This window comes from Pristis pectinata, unplaced genomic scaffold (genome assembly GCF_009764475.1).
Source record: "Pristis pectinata isolate sPriPec2 unplaced genomic scaffold, sPriPec2.1.pri scaffold_235_arrow_ctg1, whole genome shotgun sequence".
NCBI lineage: Eukaryota > Metazoa > Chordata > Chondrichthyes > Rhinopristiformes > Pristidae > Pristis > Pristis pectinata.
This window is the reverse complement of record NW_026262556.1, coordinates 550-22207: the sequence shown is the minus strand read 5'-3', so window position 1 is coordinate 22207 and position 21658 is coordinate 550. Positions and strand designations below refer to the sequence as shown.

The window sequence follows — 21658 nt, the reverse complement described above, 5'->3', positions numbered from 1 at the left end:
GAGCAGGGAGGGGTCTCATTCCCTATCCCGGTCTCCTGTCCCAGCACAGCGGGGTGTGGGGTGGGTCGGGGGGAGAATCTCACACACACACACACACACACACACACTGACCCTCACTGGGGGACGGGTCACACACACACTGACCCTCAATGGGGGACGGGTCCCCCACACACACACACACACACTGACCCTCCCTCCCTGGGGGACAGGTCCCACACACACTCACAGATCCTCACTGGGGGACGGGTCCCCCACACACATACACACTGACCCTCACTGGGGGACCGGTCCCACACACACTGACCCTCACTGGGGGACGGGTCCCCCACACACACACACTGACCCTCACTGGGGGACAGGTCCCACACACACATACACACTGACCCTCACTGGGGGACGGGTCTCACACACACACACACACACACTGACCCTCACTGGGGGACGGGTCCCCCACACACATACACACTGACCCTCACTGGGGGACCGGTCCCACACACACTGACCCTCACTGTTGGACGGGTCCCCCACACACACACACACTGACCCTCACTGGGGGACAGGTCCCACACACACACACTGACCCTCACTGGGGGACCGGTCCCACACACACTGACCCTCACTGGGGGACGGGTCCCACACACACACACACACTGACCCTCACTGGGGGACAGGGCCCACACACACACACTGACCCTCACTGGGGGACGGGTCTCACACACACACACTGACCCTCACTGGGGGACGGGTCTCACACACACACACTGACCCTCACTGGGGGACGGGTCTCTCACACACACACACTGACCCTCACTGGGGGACGGGTCTCACACACACTGACCCTCACTGGAGGACGGGTCTCTCACACACACACACTGACCCTCACTGGGGGACCGGTCCCACACACACTGACCCTCACTGGGGGACGGGTCTCTCACACACACACACTGACCCTCACTGGGGGACGGGTCTCACACACACACACACTGACCCTCACTGGGGGACGGGTCTCACACACACACACACACACACACACACACACACACACACACACACACACACACAGACCCTCACTGGGGGATGGATCCCACACACACACAGGCCCGAGAGGAACTGAAGACCACCTCCCACACACAGACCTCCCTCTCCAGAGCAGCGGACCGACGTTACCCTAACACAGGGAGAGTACACCCCCATCTCCCCGATGACGGGACCCTCCCTTACCCCCTCCCAGGACCAGTCCCCAGCTTCCGAGGCCGGAACAGGAACAGAAGCGGGGGCAGGGTGATTAGTGGGGGCCTGGTTCGGCAGAGCCGTCGCCTCCCACAGTCGCTCAGCCGGTCCAGGGCTAGGAGAGCAAGCGGCTGTACTCTGACAGGACCGAGGATTTCTTCACACTGTCCCAGATCCGAGCAGCATAGTGCAACCTGCAGAGAGGGGAAGAGAGGAAACAGGTCAGTCTCACTGCTGGGTCTGGGGCACAGCAGGATCCCAGCAAGAGGGGGTTTGGCCTCCTCACCTCCCCTCGCGGCGCTCCCTCCTCACTGCCCCTCCCTCGGCACTCCCTCACCACCCCTCCCGCAGCGCGGCGCTCCCTCCTCACCGCCCCTCCTGCAGCACGGCGCTCCCTCCTCACTGCCCCTCCCTCGGCACTCCCTCACCGCCCCGCCCTCCTCACCGCCCCTCCCTTGGCACTCCCTCCTCACCGCCCCTCCTGCAGCACGGCGCTCCCTCCTCACCGCCCCTCCTGCAGCACGGCACTCCCTCCTCACTGCCCCTCCCACGGCGCTCCCTCCTCACTGCCCCTCCCACGGCGCTCCCTCCTCACTGCCCCTCCCACGGCGCTCCCTCCTCACCGCCCCTCCCACGGCGCTCCCTCCTCACTGCCCCTCCCACGGCGCTCCCTCCTCACCGCCCCTCCCACAGCACAGCACTCCCTCCTCACCACCCCTCTCGCAACCCCCCCCCCCCAACAGCGCAGCTCTCCCCCCTCCCCCCCACCCTACCAGTTTTTCTCGGTGAGGATGGTGTGGGAGAGCTGGGGTCTCGACATCGACAGCACCTGACTCCGCAGCTTGCCGATCAGACACTGGAAGCTGGGGTGCCCCCTGTAGCCAGGCAGCAGAGGGAACAGGGAGATCCCACCGGCCCCTGCAGGAGACAAGCAGACCTGACGGTCAGCTGGGGGCAGGGAACAGGGAACATCCGGCTGGGAATAAACTCAAAGAAGGGAAATTACTGCCACATGTACCGGAATACAGTGAAATGTTTACGTGCCATCCAGACAGATCACTCCATACATCAGCACATCAGGGCAGCACAGAAGGTAAACAGAATGCAGAATAAAGTGTTACAGCTACAGAGAAAGTGCAGTGCAGGCAGACAATAAGGTGCAAGGGCCACGACCAGGTAAATCATAGAACCATAGAACAGTACAGTACAATACAGGCCCTTCAGCCCACAATGTTGTGTCAACTGCAGAGTGTCGTGGACACAGCCCAGCACATCACAGACACCAGCACCCCCTCCCTGGACTCTGTCTTTACCTTTCGCTGCCTTGGTGAAGCAGCCAGCATAACCAAAGACGCCACCCACCCGGGACATTCTCTCTTCTCTCCTCTTCCATCGGGTAGAAGATACAGGAGCCTGAGGGCACGTCCCACCAGGCTTAAGGACAGCTTCTACCCCACTGTGATAAGACTATTGAATGGTTCCCTGACTCTGACCTCACGATCTACCTTGTTGTGACCTCGCACCTAATTGCACTGCACTTTCTCTGTAGTTGTGACACTTCACTCTGTACTGTTATTGTTTTTACCTGTACTACCTCAATGCACTCTGTACTAACTCAATGTAACTGCACTGTGTAATGAATTGACCTGTACGATCGGTTTGCAAGACAAGTTTTTCACTGGACCTCGGTACAAGTGACAATAATAAACCAATTCCAATACCAAAACCTCGCCTAAGACTATCTAACCCCTTCCTCCCACATATCCCTCTATTTTAAATTCCTCCATATGCTTATCTAGTAATCTCTTGAATTTGACCAATGTACCTGCCTCCAGCACCGCCCCAGGCAGCGCATTTCACGCCCCAACCACTCTCTGGGTAAAAAACCTCCCTCTGATATCTCCCTTGAACTTCCATTACTTTAAAGCCATGCCCTCTTGATCGGGAGACATTTATTGTAATGAGGGGTCTGTTCAAGAGTCCCATCGGGGTAGGAGCTGTCCTTGAGCCTGGTGGGACGTGCTTTCAGGCTTTTGTATCTTCTGCCCGATGGGAGGGGGGAAGAAGAGAGAATGTCCGGGGTGGCTGGGGGTTTTTGATTATGTCAGTTGCTTTACCAAGGCAGCGGGAGGTGTGGAGTCCATAGAGGGGAGGCAGGTTGACATCCACCGTCCCTCCTACCCCACCCCCACTGACAGACTCTCTCCGTGAGTCCTGGTCCGTCAACACCCCCCCCCCCCCCCAACCGGCAGCACCGAGGGAGCCCCTTCCCCACACAGACTGCGGCCGTTTGAGGTGGGGGGAAGGGTGGTTCACCCCCCCCACCTTCCCAAGGGGGACAGGGAGGGAGGGGCCATAAATGCAGGTCCCGGAATCGACGTGAACCTCACGCTGTGCTTCAAACACGCTTACAATGTGAACATGTGAAGGAACTTGCTTTGCAAGACAAAGTTCAACAGGGGTTCAGGGTGAAGGGACGGCCGATGGATTTCCCAGTGGGCGGAACCTGCGGGCGGTGGTGTTCCCCCTGCCCCCTCCACCTCCCCACCCCCCCCGGCTGCCCCCGTCACTCTGGGCGGGAGAGGTGGGGGGTTCGGGAGGTGCTGTCAGGGTAGCCCTGGCAAGTGACTGCAGTGCGTTCTGTAGACGGTGCGCACTGCAGCCGCTGTGGGCTGGTGCTGGAGGGAGGGGGTGTTTGGGGGGGTGGGGGGGAGCGGTGCCAATGGGAGCGGCTGCTCTGTCCTGGATGGTGTCAAGCTTCTCGAGAGTTGTTAGAGCTGCCCTCACCCGGGGAGGTGGGGAGTGTCCCGTCACACTCCTGACATGTAGACGGGGGACAGGTAATGTGGCGGATGTGGAGTGCATGGACTCACCCCACCCGGGAAAGTATGATGGGATGGTGTAGAGGGAACTTCACTCTGTGTTTGACGCCAAGAGTGTTTGATGGGATGGTGCAGAGGGAGCTTCACCCTGTGTCTGACCCTGGGAGAGTGTGATGGGACGGTGCGGAGGGACCTTCACCCTGCGTCTGACCCTGACCCTCAGCGAGGGACTGTACCTGCTCTGGACAGGTTTTCTTCAGCCTCGCTCTCCATTGCCGGCAGTAGAAACAAGTTGACCTCTGACTCCAGGAAGTCACTGGTTAAACCGGGGAAGATGTTGCAGTCCAACATGGAGATGGCACCTGGTTCCACAGGGAAGAGGAAAATCAGCACCAGCAATGTCAGAGTAACGTCTGTCTCCAGAACCATCTCCTGCTACCGATCTTTCCTCATCATAACATGAACACTTTGTAAACTTTCTCCATAAATGTATCATGCTACAATTACATACCTTCCATACGTAATGTACTATTTCTATGTAAACATGTAACGGCACAATTATACACTTTCTACATGTAATGTAAACATCATATGTAAACGTCACATTACAATTACACACTGTTACGTCTATAATGGAAAGTTGCTATGTAAACATGTCATATTACAATTACACACCCTCACTTCTATAATAGAAAGTTGCTTTGTAAACATGTCACGTCACAATTACACACCTTCCACTTCTATAATGGAAAGTTGCTATGTGAATATGTCACGTTACAATTACACACTTTCTACATAATGTAAACGTGCCACATTACATTTACTGACTTTCCACTTCGTTCATGGAAAGCTGCTATGTAAAGGTGTCACATTATAGTTACACACTTTCTCCACATGTAATGTAAACTTACTATGTAAACATAATTACACACTTTCTACATGTAATGTAAACTTGCTGTGTAAATGTGTCACATAATAATTACACACTTTCCATGGTTATCATGGAATCTTGTCCTGTAAACATTTAAACTTTACTACAATTATACACTTTGAACATCTGTAAGAAAATCACCCTACAATTCTAGGCATTTCATATTTATGGGTAGTTGCTACATCACACCAGTTAGACAATATTTCATCATCTTCTGCAATCGGGGTCTGTAAATATGTCACGCACCAAAAAAAAACTATGTCACATTCATAATGAAAACTTCCTCTGTGAACACGTCACGTTACAATGGTGTGTGTGCGCCACATTCACCATGGAAACTTGCAATATAAACACCCACCTCATGCTTCGAATGGAAAGTTGCACTGTAAATTATAACGTCACAATCTCATGTTTATAAAGTTCCAATCTAAACGCCACAATTAACAATAAATGCCACTGCATCCTTAGAACAGGAAGTTACTCTCTAAACAGGTATCATCAGAATTCCATTCTTAGAACGCATGTTCATGTGTAAACATGTCACACTGTACAATATAACTTCCACACTGATCACGGAGGCTGATATCATACAGCATTTGCATTTTAAAACACGTTCCTCCAGTCTTCTACCTGGGAAATTTCTCACGCATCCTCTTGGAAAACTCATGGTTCTCCCAAAAGTCGTCACACCAGAACAGCTGTCAATTTCTGAAGGATCGCTGTGATTTCTACTTCTAAGACAAGCACCGCACGCCCTTCATTTAGTTTGAAAATCAGACACATCTTCACCTGGGTCCCTCTTCAAGTTCTTGGGAGCAAACATCACCAACAGCCTGTCCTAGTCAAATCACATAGATGCCACGGCCAAGAAAGCTCACCAGCGCCTCTACTTCCTCAGGAGGCTAAAGAAATTCGGTTTGTCCCCTTTGACACCCACCAATTTTTATTGATGCACCATGGAAAGCATCCTATCCGGATGCATCACAGCTTGGTACGGCAACTGCTCTGCCCAGTACCACAAGAAACTGCAGAGAGTTGTGGACACAGCCCAGCACGTCAGGGAAACCAACCTCCCCTCCTTGGATTCTGTCTTTACCTCTCGCTGCCTTCGTGAAGCAGCCAGCATAATCAAAGACCCCACCCACCCGGGTCATTCTCTCTTCTCTCCTCTTCCATCGGGCAGAAGATACAGGAGCCTGAGGGCACGTACCACCAGGCTCAAGGACAGCTTCTACCCCACTGTGATAAGACTATTGAACGGTTCCCTTATACAATGAGATGGATTCTGACCTCACGATCTACCTTGTTGTGACCTTGCAGCTTATTGCACTGCATTTTCTCTGTAGCTGTGACACTTTACTTTGTACTGTTATTGTTTTTACCTGTATTACCTCAATGCACTCTGTACTGACTCAATGTAACTGCACTGTGTAATGAATTGATCTGTACCATCGGTTTGCAAGACAAGTTTTTCACTGTACCTCGGTACGAGTGACAATAATAAACAAATACCAAATACGTTAACTTTGGGCCTTGCCTCAGTTCCTTTGGCTACAGTCAGTGGGGCAAAGCAAGAGCCAAGGCAAGGCAGATAGTAATTATTCATTTCTCCAGACATGGCATGCATAATAACGTGACATGTTTACATTGAAATGTTCCATTATAAGTAGCAACAAGAGTAATTATAGTGTGACATGTTTACATAGTAACTTCCCATTATAAAAATGATGTGTAATTGTAACGTGACATGTTTACGTAGCAGCTTTCCATTATAGAAGGTGTGTAATTGTAATGTGGCACATTTACATTATGTAGAAAGTGTGCAACTGTAATGTGAGACGTTTACATAGCAACTTTCCATTATAGAAATAGTGTGTAATTGTTATGTGACATATTTATGTGGTAACTTTTGCACAGTGAAGCATTAGGAACACTGGTCTTTATTGCCAAGGTGGTGGGGGGTAATCGTTGGGACGTCCCACTTCCACAGTACAGGATGTTGGTGAGACCCTTCCCCCCCCACCCCGGCACAGTGGGGGCTCCGTACTGGAGGGGGCGATGGACCAGTGCTGGAGGCGGTGGGGAGAAGGTGGGGTCCCAGGACGGGGTTCCCGTATGAGGGGGCGGATGGACAGCTCGGACCTGCACTCCCTGGAGTTTCGTAGAACGAGGAGGTGTCCCATCAAAGACCCTGAGGGGGCTCAACAGGTGGAGGGAGGGTGCTGGTGAGAGGAGATCCCCCCGGTGATCTAGACATAGAGGGGGACAGTTTCAGGAGTGGTCAGATGGGGATGGGGAGGGATTTCCCTTCCTCAATCTAGGGAATTCTTTTGGGATGGAGTCACTGAATATATTCGAAGTCCCAAACGGATTCTGGATGGTGGGATGTCAAAGATTACGGATATCCTGCCTGTGTCAACTGTCGCCAAGAATATAAGGCAGAGGTGGGACCACATACTTAATTAAAGCCATTAACTCCAAATTCCCTATGGTGCCTGGTACAACGATGTATCAAGAGTCACGCAGGTCTTCATATGGATGACGTACTCCACAGGCAGGAAAGTGGAACCGAGACCAAGATCACATTCTTAAACAAGGGCAGATGGACGAGCATGGGCTTCAATGGTCTGGAGTTGCCTCTGCTGTTTCTTACGACAGGGGGACCTGAATTGGCTCATGGTCGTGCGCAATTACCTTTGTACTTGAGGTGGGAGTGAAACATTAACTTGTTGATGACCATGTGCATCTTCTTCAGGTTTCGAGGGGAGAAGTCTTCACGGTGGGCCTTATTCTGGAGAAACACTGTGAAGGAGAGGCTGGTTAAACTCAGACAAGGATTCCACCCGGGGGGGGGAGAATGTTCCAAGACACCTCCTGCAGTGTGGGGGTAAACTATCCTCCCCCTGAACCTGTGAGGAGATACTGGGAGAGACGACCCATGGCTCGCTCGGAGAGGGATGGCGGGAGAAGGGGAGGGGACGGAGGGTGGAGAGGATGAGGGAAGGAATAGGGGAGCTCGGGGGGTCCCAGGCAGCTGTCATGGCCACCTATAGTGGAGCAATGGGAGTCGGGGGGGGGGGGGGGGGGGGTCAGATGGTGGAAAGGTCAGGATTGAAGGAGGGGGGAGATCAAGGAGGGGTGGGGGGGTTACAGAGCTTGGGAGGGGCGTAGGGGTCACAGGGGTAGGAAGTGGCATAGAGGGTCAGAGACAGGGAGGGGTGTAGGAGCTGGAGGGGGTCACAGAGACGGGGAGGGGTGTAGGGGAGGGAGGGGGTCACAGAGATGGGGAGGGGTGTAGGGGCCAGAGGGGGTCACGGGGGGGTGTAGGGGAGGGGATGGTAAGGGAGTGGATCGGGGGGGGGGGGGTGACGAAGCAAAGATGGGCAATGCTGAAGGGGAACAACAGGCAGAAGCTGGCGACAAGGTGGGGAGTGGTCGCGGGAGACGGGGAGCGGGGGAACGGGGAGCAGGGAGACGGGGAGCGGGAGGCGGGTGGCGGGGGGACGGGAGGCGGGAGACAGTCAGCAGAGCTCAGCAGCAAGCAGACTGACCCAGTGCCACCGCCCTGACCGCAGTCGGTTACACAATCCCTCCCGCACCCTGTCCAATCCCCCAGGGCCCTGTACATTCCACATCTCACATGTAACTCACATCCCGTCTGGGCTGCAGGGAAGTTTAATAAAAAAAGGCTCAAGAAGCCAGATTTCAGAGACCTCCCGATCGATATCAGGGAACGTCCTTGGCAATCCAACGCGGAGAAACCCGCAGGAATCCGAAGGGCAGGTAGTGGCTGTGTGTGTGGGGGCTGGGGGAAGTTACCTGAGACGGGGAGGGGTGTAGGGGCCAGAGGGGGGTCACAGAGATGGGGAGGGGTTTCGGAGAGGGAGGGGGTAAGAGACAGGGAGGGGTGTAGGGGCCGGAGGGGGGGGACAGAGGGAGGGGGTGTAGGGGAGGGAAAGAGAGACGGGGGGGTGCAGGGGCCGGCGGGGTGGGGGGGGGGGGGGTGGGAGGGGTGTAGAGGATGGATTTAACAACTCAGGGAAAAAAAGCATGTGTTCAATTCCAGTGACCGGGGTTCGATCCCGACTTCCACCGCTGTCTGTGTGGAGTTTGCACGTTCTCCCTGTGACCCCGTGGGTTTCCCCCCGGGGTGGGTGCGGGGGGGAGCTTCGGTTCCCTCGCACACCCCGGGGTCGGTGGGTTAATTGGCCGCTGTAAATCGTCCCCACCCCCCCTCCCCCCGGTGTGTGGGTGAGTGGGGGGGAACCTGGAGGGAGCTGGTGGGGATGTTTGGAGAATGAAAAGGGATCGGTGTAGATGGGTTGGCACGGATCTTGTGGGCCGAAGGGTCCTGTTGCTATAACCACCAGGCATTCTGAACCCTCCCTCACAATGGACAACCTTGTCCCCACCCTGCCGCACACCCCTCAATGTTTACCCCACCCCTCCCCGTTCAGCACTTACAACTGCATTTGACAGAACATCCCACACGACATAATCTGTTTCCCTCAGACGCTGCCTGACTTGATGGGTATCCCCCTCCGCACCGTCCCACCACACACTCCTGGGGTCAGACACAGGGTGAGGCTCCCTCCACACCGTCCCATCACACACTCCTGCGGTCAGACACAGAGTGAAGCTCCCGCCACACTGTCCCATCACACACTCCCGGGCTCAGACACAGAGGGAGGCTCCCTCCGCACCGTCCCGTCACACACTCCCGGGGTCAGACACAGGGTGAGGCTCCCTCCGCACCGTCCCGTCACACACTCCCGGGGTCAGACACAGGGTGAGGCTCCCTCTGCACCGTCCCGTCACACACTCCCGGGGTCAGACACAGGGTGAGGCTCCTTCCACACCGTCCCGTCACACACTCCCGGGGTCAGACACAGGGTGAGGCTCCTTCCACACTGTCGCATCACACACTCCCGGGCTCAGACACAGGGTGAGGCTCCCTCCACACTGTCCCATCACACACTCCCAGGCTCAGACACAGGGCGATTCCCTGGCCTCACCGATGTTTGGGTAGTATTCTGTGCCTTCATCAGAGCCAGTGCCCCCGCTCAGCTCGTGGCTGGGGGAGGGAGTGGAGGGTTTCAACATCTCTGCCGTCTGGAGGAATCTGCGGAAGGAGAAGACAGAAGCCTCCATTACCGTCGATTCAGGCACAAGAACTGCGGGGGGGGCGGTGAGGAGGGAGCGCCGCGCTGCGGGAGGGGTGGTGAGGAGGGAGCGCCGCACTGCGGGAGGGGCAGTGAGGAGGCAGCGCCGCGCTGCGGGAGGGGAAAGTTCTATCAGGGGGAACGACACCAAACGGGCGCCTGGCCTTTTCAACCCCTCCACCCTCCTGCGGGATCCTGCTGTGCCTCAGTTTTCTTCGGACGGAAACAGCCTGATGTTGCTTGGCACCCCCCTAAGTTGGCTTTGAACTTCCCGAGATTCCAGGGATTTGTTTGTTTTGAGAAGCTCGGGCCAAGAACTGTTACAAGAACTGCCTTCTTGTAGGAAGCAGGTCACCAGGGCAGCACCCTCCGACACCCGCAGATATACCACACACTTCCACAGCTGTGTGCCGACCGTCCCACAAAGAGGGGGGTGGTGAGGAGGGAGGGGCAGGGAGGAGGCAGTGCCGCGCTGCGGGAGGGGCGGTGAGGAGGGAGCGCCGCGGGAGGGACGGTGAGGAGGGAGCGCCGCGCTGCGGGAGGGACGGTGAGGAGGGAGCGCCGCGCTGCGGGAGGGGTGGTGAGGAGGGAGCGCCGCGCTGCGGGAGGGGCGGTGAGGAGGGAGAGCCGCGCTGTGGGAGGGGCGGTGAGGAGGGAGAGCCACGCTGTGGGAGGGGCGGTGAGGAGGGAGCGCCGCGGGAGGGACGGTGAGGAGGGAGCGCCGCGCTGCGGGAGGGGCACTGAGGAGGGAGCGCCGCGCTGCGGGAGGGGCACTGAGGAGGGAGCGCCGCGCTGCGGGAGGGGCGGTGAGGAGGGAGCGCCGCGCTGCGGGAGGGGCGGTGAGGAGGGAGCGCCGCGCTGCGGGAGGGGCGGTGAGGAGGGAGCGCCGCGCGGCGGGAGGGGCGGTGAGGAGGGAGCGCCGCGCTGCGGGAGGGGCGGTGAGGAGGGAGCGCCGCGCTGCGGGAGGGGCGGTGAGGAGGGAGCGCCGCGCTGCGGGAGGGGCGGTGAGGAGGGAGCGCCGCGCTGCGGGAGGGGCGGTGAGGAGGGAGCGCCGCGCTGCGGGAGGGGCGGTGAGGAGGGAGCGCTGCGGGAGGGGTGGTGAGGAGGGAGCGCCGCGCTGCGGGAGGGGTGGTGAGGAGGGAGCGCCGCGCTGCGGGAGGGGTGGTGAGGAGGGAGCGCTGCGCTGCGGGAGGGGCGGTGAGGAGGGAGCGCCGCGCTGTGGGAGGGGAAAGTTCTATCGGGGGAACAACACCAAACGGGTGTCTGGCCTTTTCAACCCGCCCACCATCCTGCGGGATCCTGCCGTGCCTCTCAGTTTTCTTTGGATGGAAACAGCCTGATGCTGCTTGGCACCCCCCGAAGTTGGCCTTGAACTTCCCGAAATTCCAGAGATTTGTTTGTTTTGAGAAGCTCGGGCCAAGAACTGCTAATCCCAGGCAGAGGCTGGACCACAGAGAACAGCCTGTCAGCGCGGAGCAGGTTGCCAAGACACTCCGAATTCCTTTCTCAGGATATACTCGGTAGCCCTGAGCTCTCTATTGTTGACCCAGCAGTCCGTTCCCCTGCTCAGTGGGTGCCAGCCGCCCTTCGGCCCGCGCCTGTGTGAGGCCTCACCCCCTCCGATGGAAGGTGGCGCTGGAGTACGAGGTCCGCGGGGGTGGGGAGAGAGCAGGGCTTCGAAGGGGCCAAACGGCCTCGGTTCACGCGTGCCTTCAGCTTACTGGGTCCTGTGGGACCCCAAGCATTGACCCCTGGTGACAGGTGCTGACCCCTGACCCCAAATCCTGACCTCAAACACACCCTCTGACCCCAAACGCTCCCCCGACCCCAAACGCTCCCCAACCCCAAACATTGACTCCAAATGCTCCCCCTGACCCCAAACGCTGACCCCATCACACTCCCTGACCCCAAACACTTCCCAAATAGTCCCTCTGACCACAAACACTGACCCCAAAAATTCCCACCCACCTCAAACGCTGACCCCAAACACTCCCCTTCACCCCAAACACTCTCCAAATATTCCTACCAACCCCAAACACTGGCCCCTAAATACTCCCACGGACACCAAGCACTGAACCCAAACACTTGCATTGACCCCAATCACTCCCACGGGTGGGGACGGGCTGGAGGGAAGGAGGGGTGGGTGAGGAGTGGGGGTGAGGAGGGGGGTGTGAGGTGAGGGTGAGGGTGGGGATGGGGGTGGGGGTGAGGAGGGGGTGGGGGTGGGGTTGAGGGTTGTGGGGTGAGGAGAAGGGGTGAGGGTGAGAAGGGGGTGAGGAGGGGGGTGGGGGGTGGTGGGGGGGTTGAGGGGGGGTGGGTGAGGGTGGGGACGGGGGTAGGGGGTCGGCTCCCTACCTGTACAGGTTGATGTCAGTGAACCAGTCCTGGATCACAATCACCACATGACACACCGTGAAGAGGAAGGCAGCCAGTTGTAGCGACTGTGGGGGGAGCAGAGGGAGTCCGTCAGGGAGGGGAGAGACGGGGGGAGTTCGTCAGGGAGGGGAGAGTCCGTCAGGGAGGGGGAAATCCGTCAGGAGGGGGGAGACGGTGGGGGGGGGGGGGGGGAGTCCGTCAGGGAGGGGGGAGAACGTCAGGGAGGGGGGGGGAGACGGCGGGGGGAGACGGTGGGGGGGAGTAGACCATCAGGGAGGGGGGGAGTCCGTCAGGGAGGGGGGAGACGGGGGGTAGACCGTCAGGGAGGGGGAGACGGGGAGCAGAGGGAGTCCGTCAGGGAGGCGGGAGTCCGTCAGGGAAGTGGGGGGAGATGGGGGAGTCGGGGGGGAGTCTGTCAGGGAGGGGGGAGACGGGGAGACTGACGGGGGGGGTGGGGGGATTGACAGGGTGCGGGGTAGACATGGAGGGCTGGGGAGACTGATGGGGGGAGACGGCTGTGTCCGCGGTCCCCACCACTGACCCCACCCACCTGCATCTCGACGTAGGTGTGCGGCAGGCTGTACTCCGGGGGTAGCTTGCGGTCATTGTTGATGAGGTGGTCCAACACGGCTGGGCTCAGGATGGGCTGTGGGGCGAGACAGCAAAAGGGTCACAGACACACGCTGACCCCCTCCCACACACAACCAACCCTCCCCACAGCCACTCCCGAGGACCAACTGGTGGGGGGGGGGGGGGGGAGAGTGTGAGGAGGAAGGGGAAAGGGGAAGGGGAGGGGAGGGGGGGAACAAGGGGATGGGAAGGGGTGGGGGAAGTGGGGGCAGAGGTGGTTGGAGGGTGGAGGGGATGGGTGAGGGCAGGGGGAGGGAGACAGAAGGGGCAGGCGAGGAGGAGAAGGTGTGGGTGAGGGGCGGGAGGAGGGAGGAGGTGTTGGGTGAGGGACGGAAGGGAGAGGTGGAGGGGTGGAGAGAGAGGGGATGTGAGGGGGAGGGGGACGAGGGAAGGGGGTTGGAAGGGGCGAGGAGGTTGGAGGGTTGAGGGGAGAGGAGGGAGGGGGAGGAAGGGGCGAGGAGGGAGGTGTGTAGGGGGTAGGGGGAAAGGGGACAGGAGGGGGAGGGGAGAGGAGGAGGGGGAGGAGGACGAAGGGGGAGAAGGACGAGGGGGGAGGAGGGAGGAGAGGAGGAGTGGGAGGCCCCGCATCCAGCGTTACCCCCCGGACCCCCGTGCCGCCCCCCAGACCCCAGTGCTGCCCCCACACCTGCCCGGACCCCCGTGCCACCCACACACCCCCGGACCCCTGACCCCCCCAACACCGCCCTGGAGCCCCGGAGCCCCGTCCCGCCCCCACAACCCCCCAGGCCCCTGGACCCCTGTGCCACCCACACCTCCCCGGACCCCTGACCCCCCCAACACCGCCCTGGAGCCCCGGAGCCCCGTCCCCACAACCCCCCAGGCCCCCGGACCCCTGACCCCCCAACACTGCCCCGGACCCCCGGACCGCCCCCACAACCCCCCGGACCCCCGCGCCGTCCCCCGGACCCCCGTGCCCCCACACCTGGGTGTCAAGGAAGATGACCCGCTCCTGGGTGATGAAGAAGTCGATGCCGGTGGTCTGGATGCCGCCGCGCTCCTTGATCTCCTGGGTCTGGGGGCGGAACACATACGCCCTGGGGAGGGGGGCGGGGAGAGGGTCAGCACCCCCAGGGGGCCGTGGCCCGCGCTCGCCAGCCGTCCCGCACAGCGCAGGCGCACACGGACACGGGTCCACGGCACGGGCAGGTACAGCGGCGCACCCACGAAACGCGGGGGCAGGGGGTCGATCGGGAGACAGGGACGGATGGAGGGGGGAGATCGTGGGGGGCAGAGGGGGTTCACAGAGGCGGGGAGGGGTGTAGGGGAGGGAGGGGGTCACGACGGGGAGGGGTGTAGGGGAGGGAGGGGGTCACAGAAATGGGGAAGGGGTAGGGACCGGAGGGGATCACAGAGACGGGGAGGGGTGTAGGGGAGGGAGGGGGTCACAGACAGATAGGGGCCAGAGGGGGGTCACAGATGGGGAGGGGTGTCGGGGAGGGAGGGGGTCACAGCAACGGGGAGGGGCATAGGGGAGGGAGAGGGTCATGGAGACAGGGAGGGAAGGGGTTACAGAGACCGGGAGGGGTGTAGGGTAGGGGCCAGAGGGGGGTCACAGATGGGGAGGGGTGTCCGGGAGGGAGGGGGTCACAGCAACGGGGAGGGGCATAGGGGAGGGAGAGGGTCATGGAGACAGGGAGGGAGGGGGTTACAGAGACCGGGAGGGGTGTAGGGTAGGGGCCAGAGGGGGGGTCACAGATGGGGAGGGGTGTGGGGGAGGGAGGGGGTCACAGATGGGGAGGGGTGTAGGGGAGGGAGGGGGTCACAGAGAGGTGAGATTTCGAGGGTGGGCTGAGGCACCTCTGGTCAGAAGTGCATGTTTCAGCAATGTGCTGAGACCTGTTTGCTCTCACAAGGAACACGCCACAACCCACAGTTTCCGATCAAAACAGCACAGGGCAAACTTTAACTCCCGAGTCCTGCCAAAGCTCCAAACAATGGGCTTCCGTTTTCCAAGCCCCAGCCAGACGATCCCAGCTCAGCTGGAGTGTGGCACTGCCAACACTGCGAGGAAGCTGAAGGAACCGGCACTGTACCAAGGTCAATCGTGACAGAGGGACATGGGGCTCAGCATTCCTGCACAACTAGAAGGAAATTGTCCTGATCCTAGTGTTCCCCACTGAAGTTCAGGAGCACCAAAGCACTGGTCAGGAAACCAGCTCATGTCCGAGCTTCTGGTGCGCAGTCTCTCATTCTATCTCTCACTCTGTCTCTCTCACACACGATCTGTATCTCACTCACACTCTCCCACTGCCTTTCTCCCTCTCCCTCCCCCTATCCCCCTCTTTTTCTCCCTCCCCTCCCCCCTCTCTCTCCCTCCCCCCTTCTCCCTCCTAACTCCCTCCCTCCTCCTCTCACTCTCCCCTCCCTCCCTCCTCCCTCTCTCTCCCCCTCTCTCCCCGCCCTTCTCTCATTCCCTCCCTCTCGCCCTCCCCAATCTCCCTCCCTCTCTCTCTGTCCACGTCAGGAGATTGAACCCACTCTCCAGAATTGGTGATCAAAATCCTGTTGATCAAAAGCCAGTGGGGCAGAACGTCACGCTGTGGGAGGGGCGGCGAGGAGGGGGTTGCGGCGCGGAGGGAGGGGCAATGAGGAGGGAGGGGCAGCGAGTAGGACTTCATCGGTACCTCTGGTCTTCCTCCGGAGTGTTGGCTGACAGCACAGACATGATGGAGGATTTTCCCGTCCCCTGCAGCCCAATAATTCCGATCACCAGCAAGTCCGTCTGATCCAACAGGTACTGCAAAACACAGGGGCACAGTGAGGGAGGCCCTTCAGCCCATCCAGCCTCACCTATCCACCACAGTCCCAACCCCAGACCTGCTGGGCAGGGACTCCCAACACCCAGCCAGGAGCTGGGAATCTTCCGGATTTCCCTCCCCTGGAGCACTGGGGTCACTGCTGGGACGGGGAACAGGCTCGGGGGAAGAGGGCCGGGAATGGGGGAACAGCAGGGTGGTGGTGAAGGGGCGGAATGGATTCCCCGTCGGGGTGAACTGGTCTCCACCTTGGCCGTCTCCCTCCAAACACCTCCCACCTCCCCAAACTCCGGTTCTGGGAGGGGTGAGAGAGAGAGAGAGAGAGAGAGAGAGAGAGAGAGAGAGAGAGAGAGAGAGAGAGAGAGAGAGAGAGAGAGAGAGAGAGAGAGAGAGAAAGAGTTCCAGGTTCATGGGATCGCACTGTGCAGGGAAAGGACGTCAGGAGCCCACAGCCTTTGGGGTATTGTCCTGCACACAGCTGGAACACCCACCAGCCCTTCCGAATCCCCACCCGCTCCCTGCCCTGCATCCCTCCCTGTCTCTGTGACACCCCCCTCTAATCCCTACACCCCTCCCGGTCTCTCTGACCCCCACACCCACCATCTCTGTGACCCCCGCACCCCCCGGTCACACACCTCCATTGCACTGTCACACCAGTTCATCTGGTCATCCACCAGCTTTATGCTGTGCTTCATCCTCTCGGGCGGGTGCAGCTTTGCTTGTCCAATCACAGCTGTGGGAGGGGAGGGGAGGGGAGGGGGGAGAGTGGGGGGGGAGGGGGGGGAAGATGGGGGGGACGGGGGGAGAGAGAGAGGGGGAGAGAGAGAGGGGGAGAGAGAGAGGGGGAGAGAGAGAGGGGGAGAGAGAGAGGGAGAGGGGGAGAGGGGGGAGGAATGGGAAGGGAGGGTAGAGAGGGGGCAGGGGGGTGAGGGGGACGAGTTGGGAAGGGGGAGAGGGGAGAGAGGGGGGAGGGAGGGGAGAGGGATGGATGGTGGGGAGAGAGAGAAGGGAAGGGGAGAGGGGGTTGGGGAGAGGGAGGGAAGGGTAGGGGGGGAGGAATGGGGGACAGGGGGTGGGAAGGGGGAGAGAGAGCCTCAGTATAACAAATATTAGTGCCGTAGAAACCCTGGAGCAGCCCGGTGGGTCAGCGGGTAGAGTCTCCCCCTCCCAGAGAGCCGGGTTCGATCCCAACCTCCAGCGCTGTGTGTGTGGAGTTTGCACGATCCCCCTGGGGGATCCCCCCCCCCCAGGGTCTCCGGATCCCCCCCCACTACCACATCCCAACCACATGTGGTTAGTTAATTAGTTACTGTAAATTGTCCCTTGGTTATAACTGGTTACAGAGGAACCTGAACCCATCTCCATCCACCACCTCCCCCCCCCCCACCCATCCCGGATTTGACCCTCAACCTCAAGTGCTGTTGGGGCAGGAGAGAATTCCCAATCCCCGCACTTCCCAACAGTCCGGCAAGTTTCAGGGTTTAACCCCCACCCCCTCCCAAACTCCCCCCACCCCTCCCAGGTCCCAAGGATATCCAGAAATCTGGACCCTCGCTCCCTCCCCCTCTACTCCCCCTTTCAATTCCTTCCCTCCCTCCCTGCCCCACGTCTCTCCCTCCCCGCTCCCTCCCCATCTACCTCCTTCCGCCTCCACCTTCCCCTCCACCTCTCTCCCTCCCCCTCTCTCCCTCCCCCTCTCTCCCTCCCCCTCCACCTCTCTCCCTCCCCCTCTCACTCCCCGCCTCTCTCCCCCTCCCCTCTCCAGCCACTCCCCTCCCTCTCTCTTCCTCTCCCCCTCACCCTCCCCTCCCCTCTGCCCCCACTTCCCTCTCTCCCCCACCCCTCTCCCCCCCTTCTCTCACTCGCTCTCCTCCTCCCCTCCTTCCCAATCACCCTCCCACCCCCTCCCCTCTCCCCTCCATGAGGTCCGCAGTGGGGGGGGGGGAGGGTGGGGGGTGGTGACTCACGGTCGACGGTGGCGCTGGGCGCAGACGATCCCATCACGCGGTTCTGGATCTGGTAGACGGGTTGGGTGGGGCGCTGGCCCTCCTTCTCCCCCTTCCCGGAGCCGGAGGGGGGGGTGTAGGCGGCCTCTCCCGGCGCCGGGGCCTTCCCCTCCTCCCGAGACTTCATCAGCACGATCGGCTTCTCCGGGGGGGGCGCGGGGGCCGAGGGGGGCATTGGCACAGGTTTGTTGGGCTGTGAGGGGGGGTGGGGGGAGGGGGGAGAGAGAGGGGGGGAGAGAGAGGGGGGGGAGAGAGAGGGGGGGGAGAGAGAGGGGGGGGAGAGAGAGGGGGGGGAGAGAGAGGGGGGGAGAGAGAGGGGGGGGAGAGAGGGGGGGGAGAGAGGGGGGGAGAGAGAGGGGGGGAGAGAGAGGGGGGGAGAGAGAGGGGGGGAGAGAGAGGGGGGGGAGAGAGAGGGGGGGGAGAGAGAGGGGGGGGAGAGAGAGGGGGGGGAGAGAGAGGGGGGGGAGAGAGAGGGGGGGAGAGAGAGGGGGGGAGAGAGAGTGGGGGAGAGAGGGGGAGAGAGAGTGGGGGGGAGAGAGAGGGGGGGAGAGAGAGGGGGGGAGAGAGAGGGGGGGAGAGAGAGGGGGGGAGAGAGAGGGGGGGAGAGAGGGGGGGGAGAGAGGGGGGGAGAGAGAGGGGGGGAGAGAGAGGGGGGGAGAGAGAGGGGGGAGAGAGAGAGGGGGGGAGAGAGGGGGAGAGAGAGGGGGGGAGAGAGGGGGGGAGAGAGGGGGGAGAGAGAGGGGGGGAGAGAGGGGGGGAGAGAGTGGAGGGAGAGAGAGGGGGGCAGAGAGAGTGGGGGGAGAGAGAGGGGGGGAGAGAGAGGGGGGGAGAGAGAGGGGGGGAGAGAGAGGGGGGAGAGAGAGGGGGGGAGAGAGAGGGGGGGAGAGAGAGGGGTGAGAGAGAGGGGGGAGAGAGAGAGGGGGGAGAGAGAGGGGGAGAGAGAGGGGGAGAGAGAGGGGGAGAGAGAGGGGGGAGAGAGAGGGGGGGAGAGAGAGGGGGGGAGAGAGAGGGGGGGAGAGAGAGGGAGGGGGGAGAGAGAAAATTCATCAACTCTCAATCAAAGATAACGTTCCAATACATTGATTAGTTTCTCCTGCTCCGCATTCATCGCCCCTCCCTCCCTGCTCCCCGCGCCCCGCGCGCCCCCCCCGAGAAGGCGGGAGTGAGCCACTGCTCCCCCAGTCCGTGTGGGGAAGGGGCTCCCACAGTGCTGTCGGGGGGAGAGGGAGTCCCGGGGGTTCAGGGTGAAGGGACGGCTGATGGATTTGCCAGGTGGGGGGGAACCTGCGGGCGGTGGTGTTCCCCATGCCCGCGCCCCCATAGCCCCTCCCCGTCCCTCTGGGCGGGAGAGCTGGGGGGTTCGGGAGGTGCTGTCAGAGTAGCCCGGGCAAGTGATCATCTGTAGACGGTGCGCACTGCGGCCGCTGCTGGAGGGAGGGGGTGTTTGAGGGGTGTGGAGAGGGAGGCCGGTGGGATCTCTCCATGCATCTCCTGGGGTTTTTCTGTCCACGGACTCCCCCACACCCGGATGGTTCACCTCCTCCGCTGTCCCAGCGCCTCGCCCCGACATCGGGGGTAGTCTTACCCTCTCGGTGGGAGGCTTGGCCAGGATGATCGGGGTCTTCTGCATGGTCGGATCTACCGGTGTGGCACTGGCATCCTGTGGGGCAAGCAGAGAGATTGGTGAGCTGGAGCTGGTCTGTGGGGGTGGGAATCTGCCCCCAATCACCCCCCCCCCCCACACACACACACACACACACACACACACACACACACCACAAACACAGGCACACACTCACATACAGGCATGCACACACGCACTCACATACACACACTCACACAGGCACACACACATACACACACAGATATACACACAGACATACACACAGACACACACACAGACACATACACACAGACACACACACTCTCTCTCTCACACAGGCACACACCCAGGTTCACACACACTCACACAGGCACACACACACATAGATATACACACATATACACTCAGGCTCACAGACATACACACATACACACACTCTCTATCACGCACAGATAGAGACACACACATTCACACATACATTCATGTGCCCACACTCACACCCGCGCGCGCACAGACACACACACAGAGGCAAACTCACACTCACACACACACAACACACGTACACAAGCACTCACACTCACACAATCACACTTTAAAACCCCAGGCGTTAACACATCGGACGACCTGTCCTGGGCCCAGCACAGAGACGCGATCACAAGGAAGGCACGCCAGCGTCTTTACTTTCTCAGGAGGTTCGGCTTGTCACTAAACACTCCAACAGACTTCTACACATGTGCTGTTGGAAGTGTCCTGAATCAGAATCAGAATGAGAATGAGATTTATTATCACTACTTAGATGAAGTGAAATCTGCTGTTTTGCAGTACAGTGCAAAGACATAACAAAAATAGATAAATAGTGCAAAGATAAAGGAGTCACGAGGTAGTGTTCATGGGTTCGTGGACCATTCAGAGATCTGATGGCGGAGGGGAAGAAGCTGTTTCTGAATCATTGGGTGTGGGTCTTCAGGCTCCTGTACCTCCTCCCCGATGGTAGTAATGAGAAGAGGGCATGTCCCGGGTGGTGAGGGTCCTCAGCGACGGATGCCACCTTCTCGAGGCGCCACCTCTTGAAGACGTCCTCGATGGCAGGGAGCGTTGTGCCCGTGATGGAGCTGGCTGAGTCTACAACCCTCTGCAGCCTCTTGCGATCCTGCGCGTTGGAGTCTCCGTACCAGGCGGTGATGCAACCAGTCAGAATGCTCTCCGCCATACATCTGGAGAAAATTGTAAGTCTTTGGTGATGGACCGAATCTCCTCAAACTCCTAACGAAGTAGAGCGCTGATGTGCCTTCTTCTCGATTGCATCGATGTGTTGGGCCCAGGAATGTAAGAAGCTGCAGGGGGCAGTGGACTCAGCCCAATACGTCACGGGCACGTCCCTCCCCACCATCGGAAGTATCTACAGGAGGCGCTGCCTCAAGAAGGCAATGTCCGTCATCAAAGATCCCCACCATCCGGGCCATGCCGTCTTCTCGCAGCTCCTTTCGGGCAGGAGGTACAGAAGCCTGAAGTCCCCACACCACCAGGTTCAGGAACAGCGACTTCCCTTCAACCATTCGGTTCTTGAGCTGACCGGCACAACCCTGATCACTGCCTCAGTACAGCAACACTGGGACCACTTTGTACTACAATAAACTTTTTCTTCCTTGTAAAACTTGCATATTAATTGGTTAATTTAAGTTTTTTCTTGTGAATGTTGCGTCTCTGATGCTCTGTGCCTGTGATGCTGCTGCAAGGAAGTTTTCTGTTGCACCCGTGCACACACGGACTTGTGAGTCTGATAGTAATCTCGACTGTGACTCTGACAGTCACACACAAGCACGCCAGCCTGTAGCAGGAGCCCCCACACCCAGAACCACACGGTACAGGTGGATCCCAAACTCCAGCGGTCTGTGTGAATGAGACCTCCCCCCTCCCACCCCTGTTGTTGATGCCTCCCCGTGTGTCGTTCCTCACGGAACTGCTCCTTTCCCTCTCCGGACTGTAACAACCCTCTGACCACCCCCTGCCCCTTCCTCACCCCTTGTCCTTCCTGATCCAAGCCCCACCGGTCTCGGGAGTCCCCCACCTTCCTGGGGACAGCCCCTCCCACATCTTCCCCCTCCCCTCCACAACTCCAAC

General features: G+C 59.7%; 1 protein-coding gene across 1 annotated transcript; it reads right to left on the bottom strand.

The window, feature by feature from the left end:
* Window positions 1-1016: 1016 nt before the first annotated feature.
* On the bottom strand, window positions 1017-20290 carry smg9 (SMG9 nonsense mediated mRNA decay factor). The gene is made up of 13 exons (XM_052009920.1): window positions 20162-20290; window positions 19520-19594; window positions 17896-18127; window positions 16564-16661; window positions 15797-15909; window positions 14095-14206; window positions 13072-13167; window positions 12501-12586; window positions 9999-10105; window positions 7678-7785; window positions 4289-4414; window positions 2004-2148; window positions 1017-1424 (listed from the first exon to the last, which is right to left on the bottom strand). The coding sequence occupies exons 2-13, from the start codon at window positions 19562-19564 to the stop codon at window positions 1346-1348; spliced, it is 1347 nt and encodes a 448-aa protein (XP_051865880.1). The 5' UTR covers window positions 19565-19594; window positions 20162-20290; the 3' UTR covers window positions 1017-1345.
* Window positions 20291-21658: the final 1368 nt, after the last annotated feature.

What these genes read in the sequence shown, in the direction of transcription:
- smg9 (XM_052009920.1), bottom strand. Translation starts at nt 19,564, where the DNA reads ATGCAGAAGACCCCGATCATCCTGGCCAAGCCTCCCACCGAGAGG. An exon ending in CCAAGCCTCCCACCGAGAGG is followed by an intron (nt 18,128 to 19,519) that starts GTAAGACTACCC and finishes CCCCCCTCACAG; the next exon opens with CCCAACAAACCTGTGCCAAT. An exon ending in AGAAAACCTGTCCAGAGCAG is followed by an intron (nt 2,149 to 4,288) that starts GTACAGTCCCTC and finishes TGTCTCCTGCAG; the next exon opens with GGGCCGGTGGGATCTCCCTG.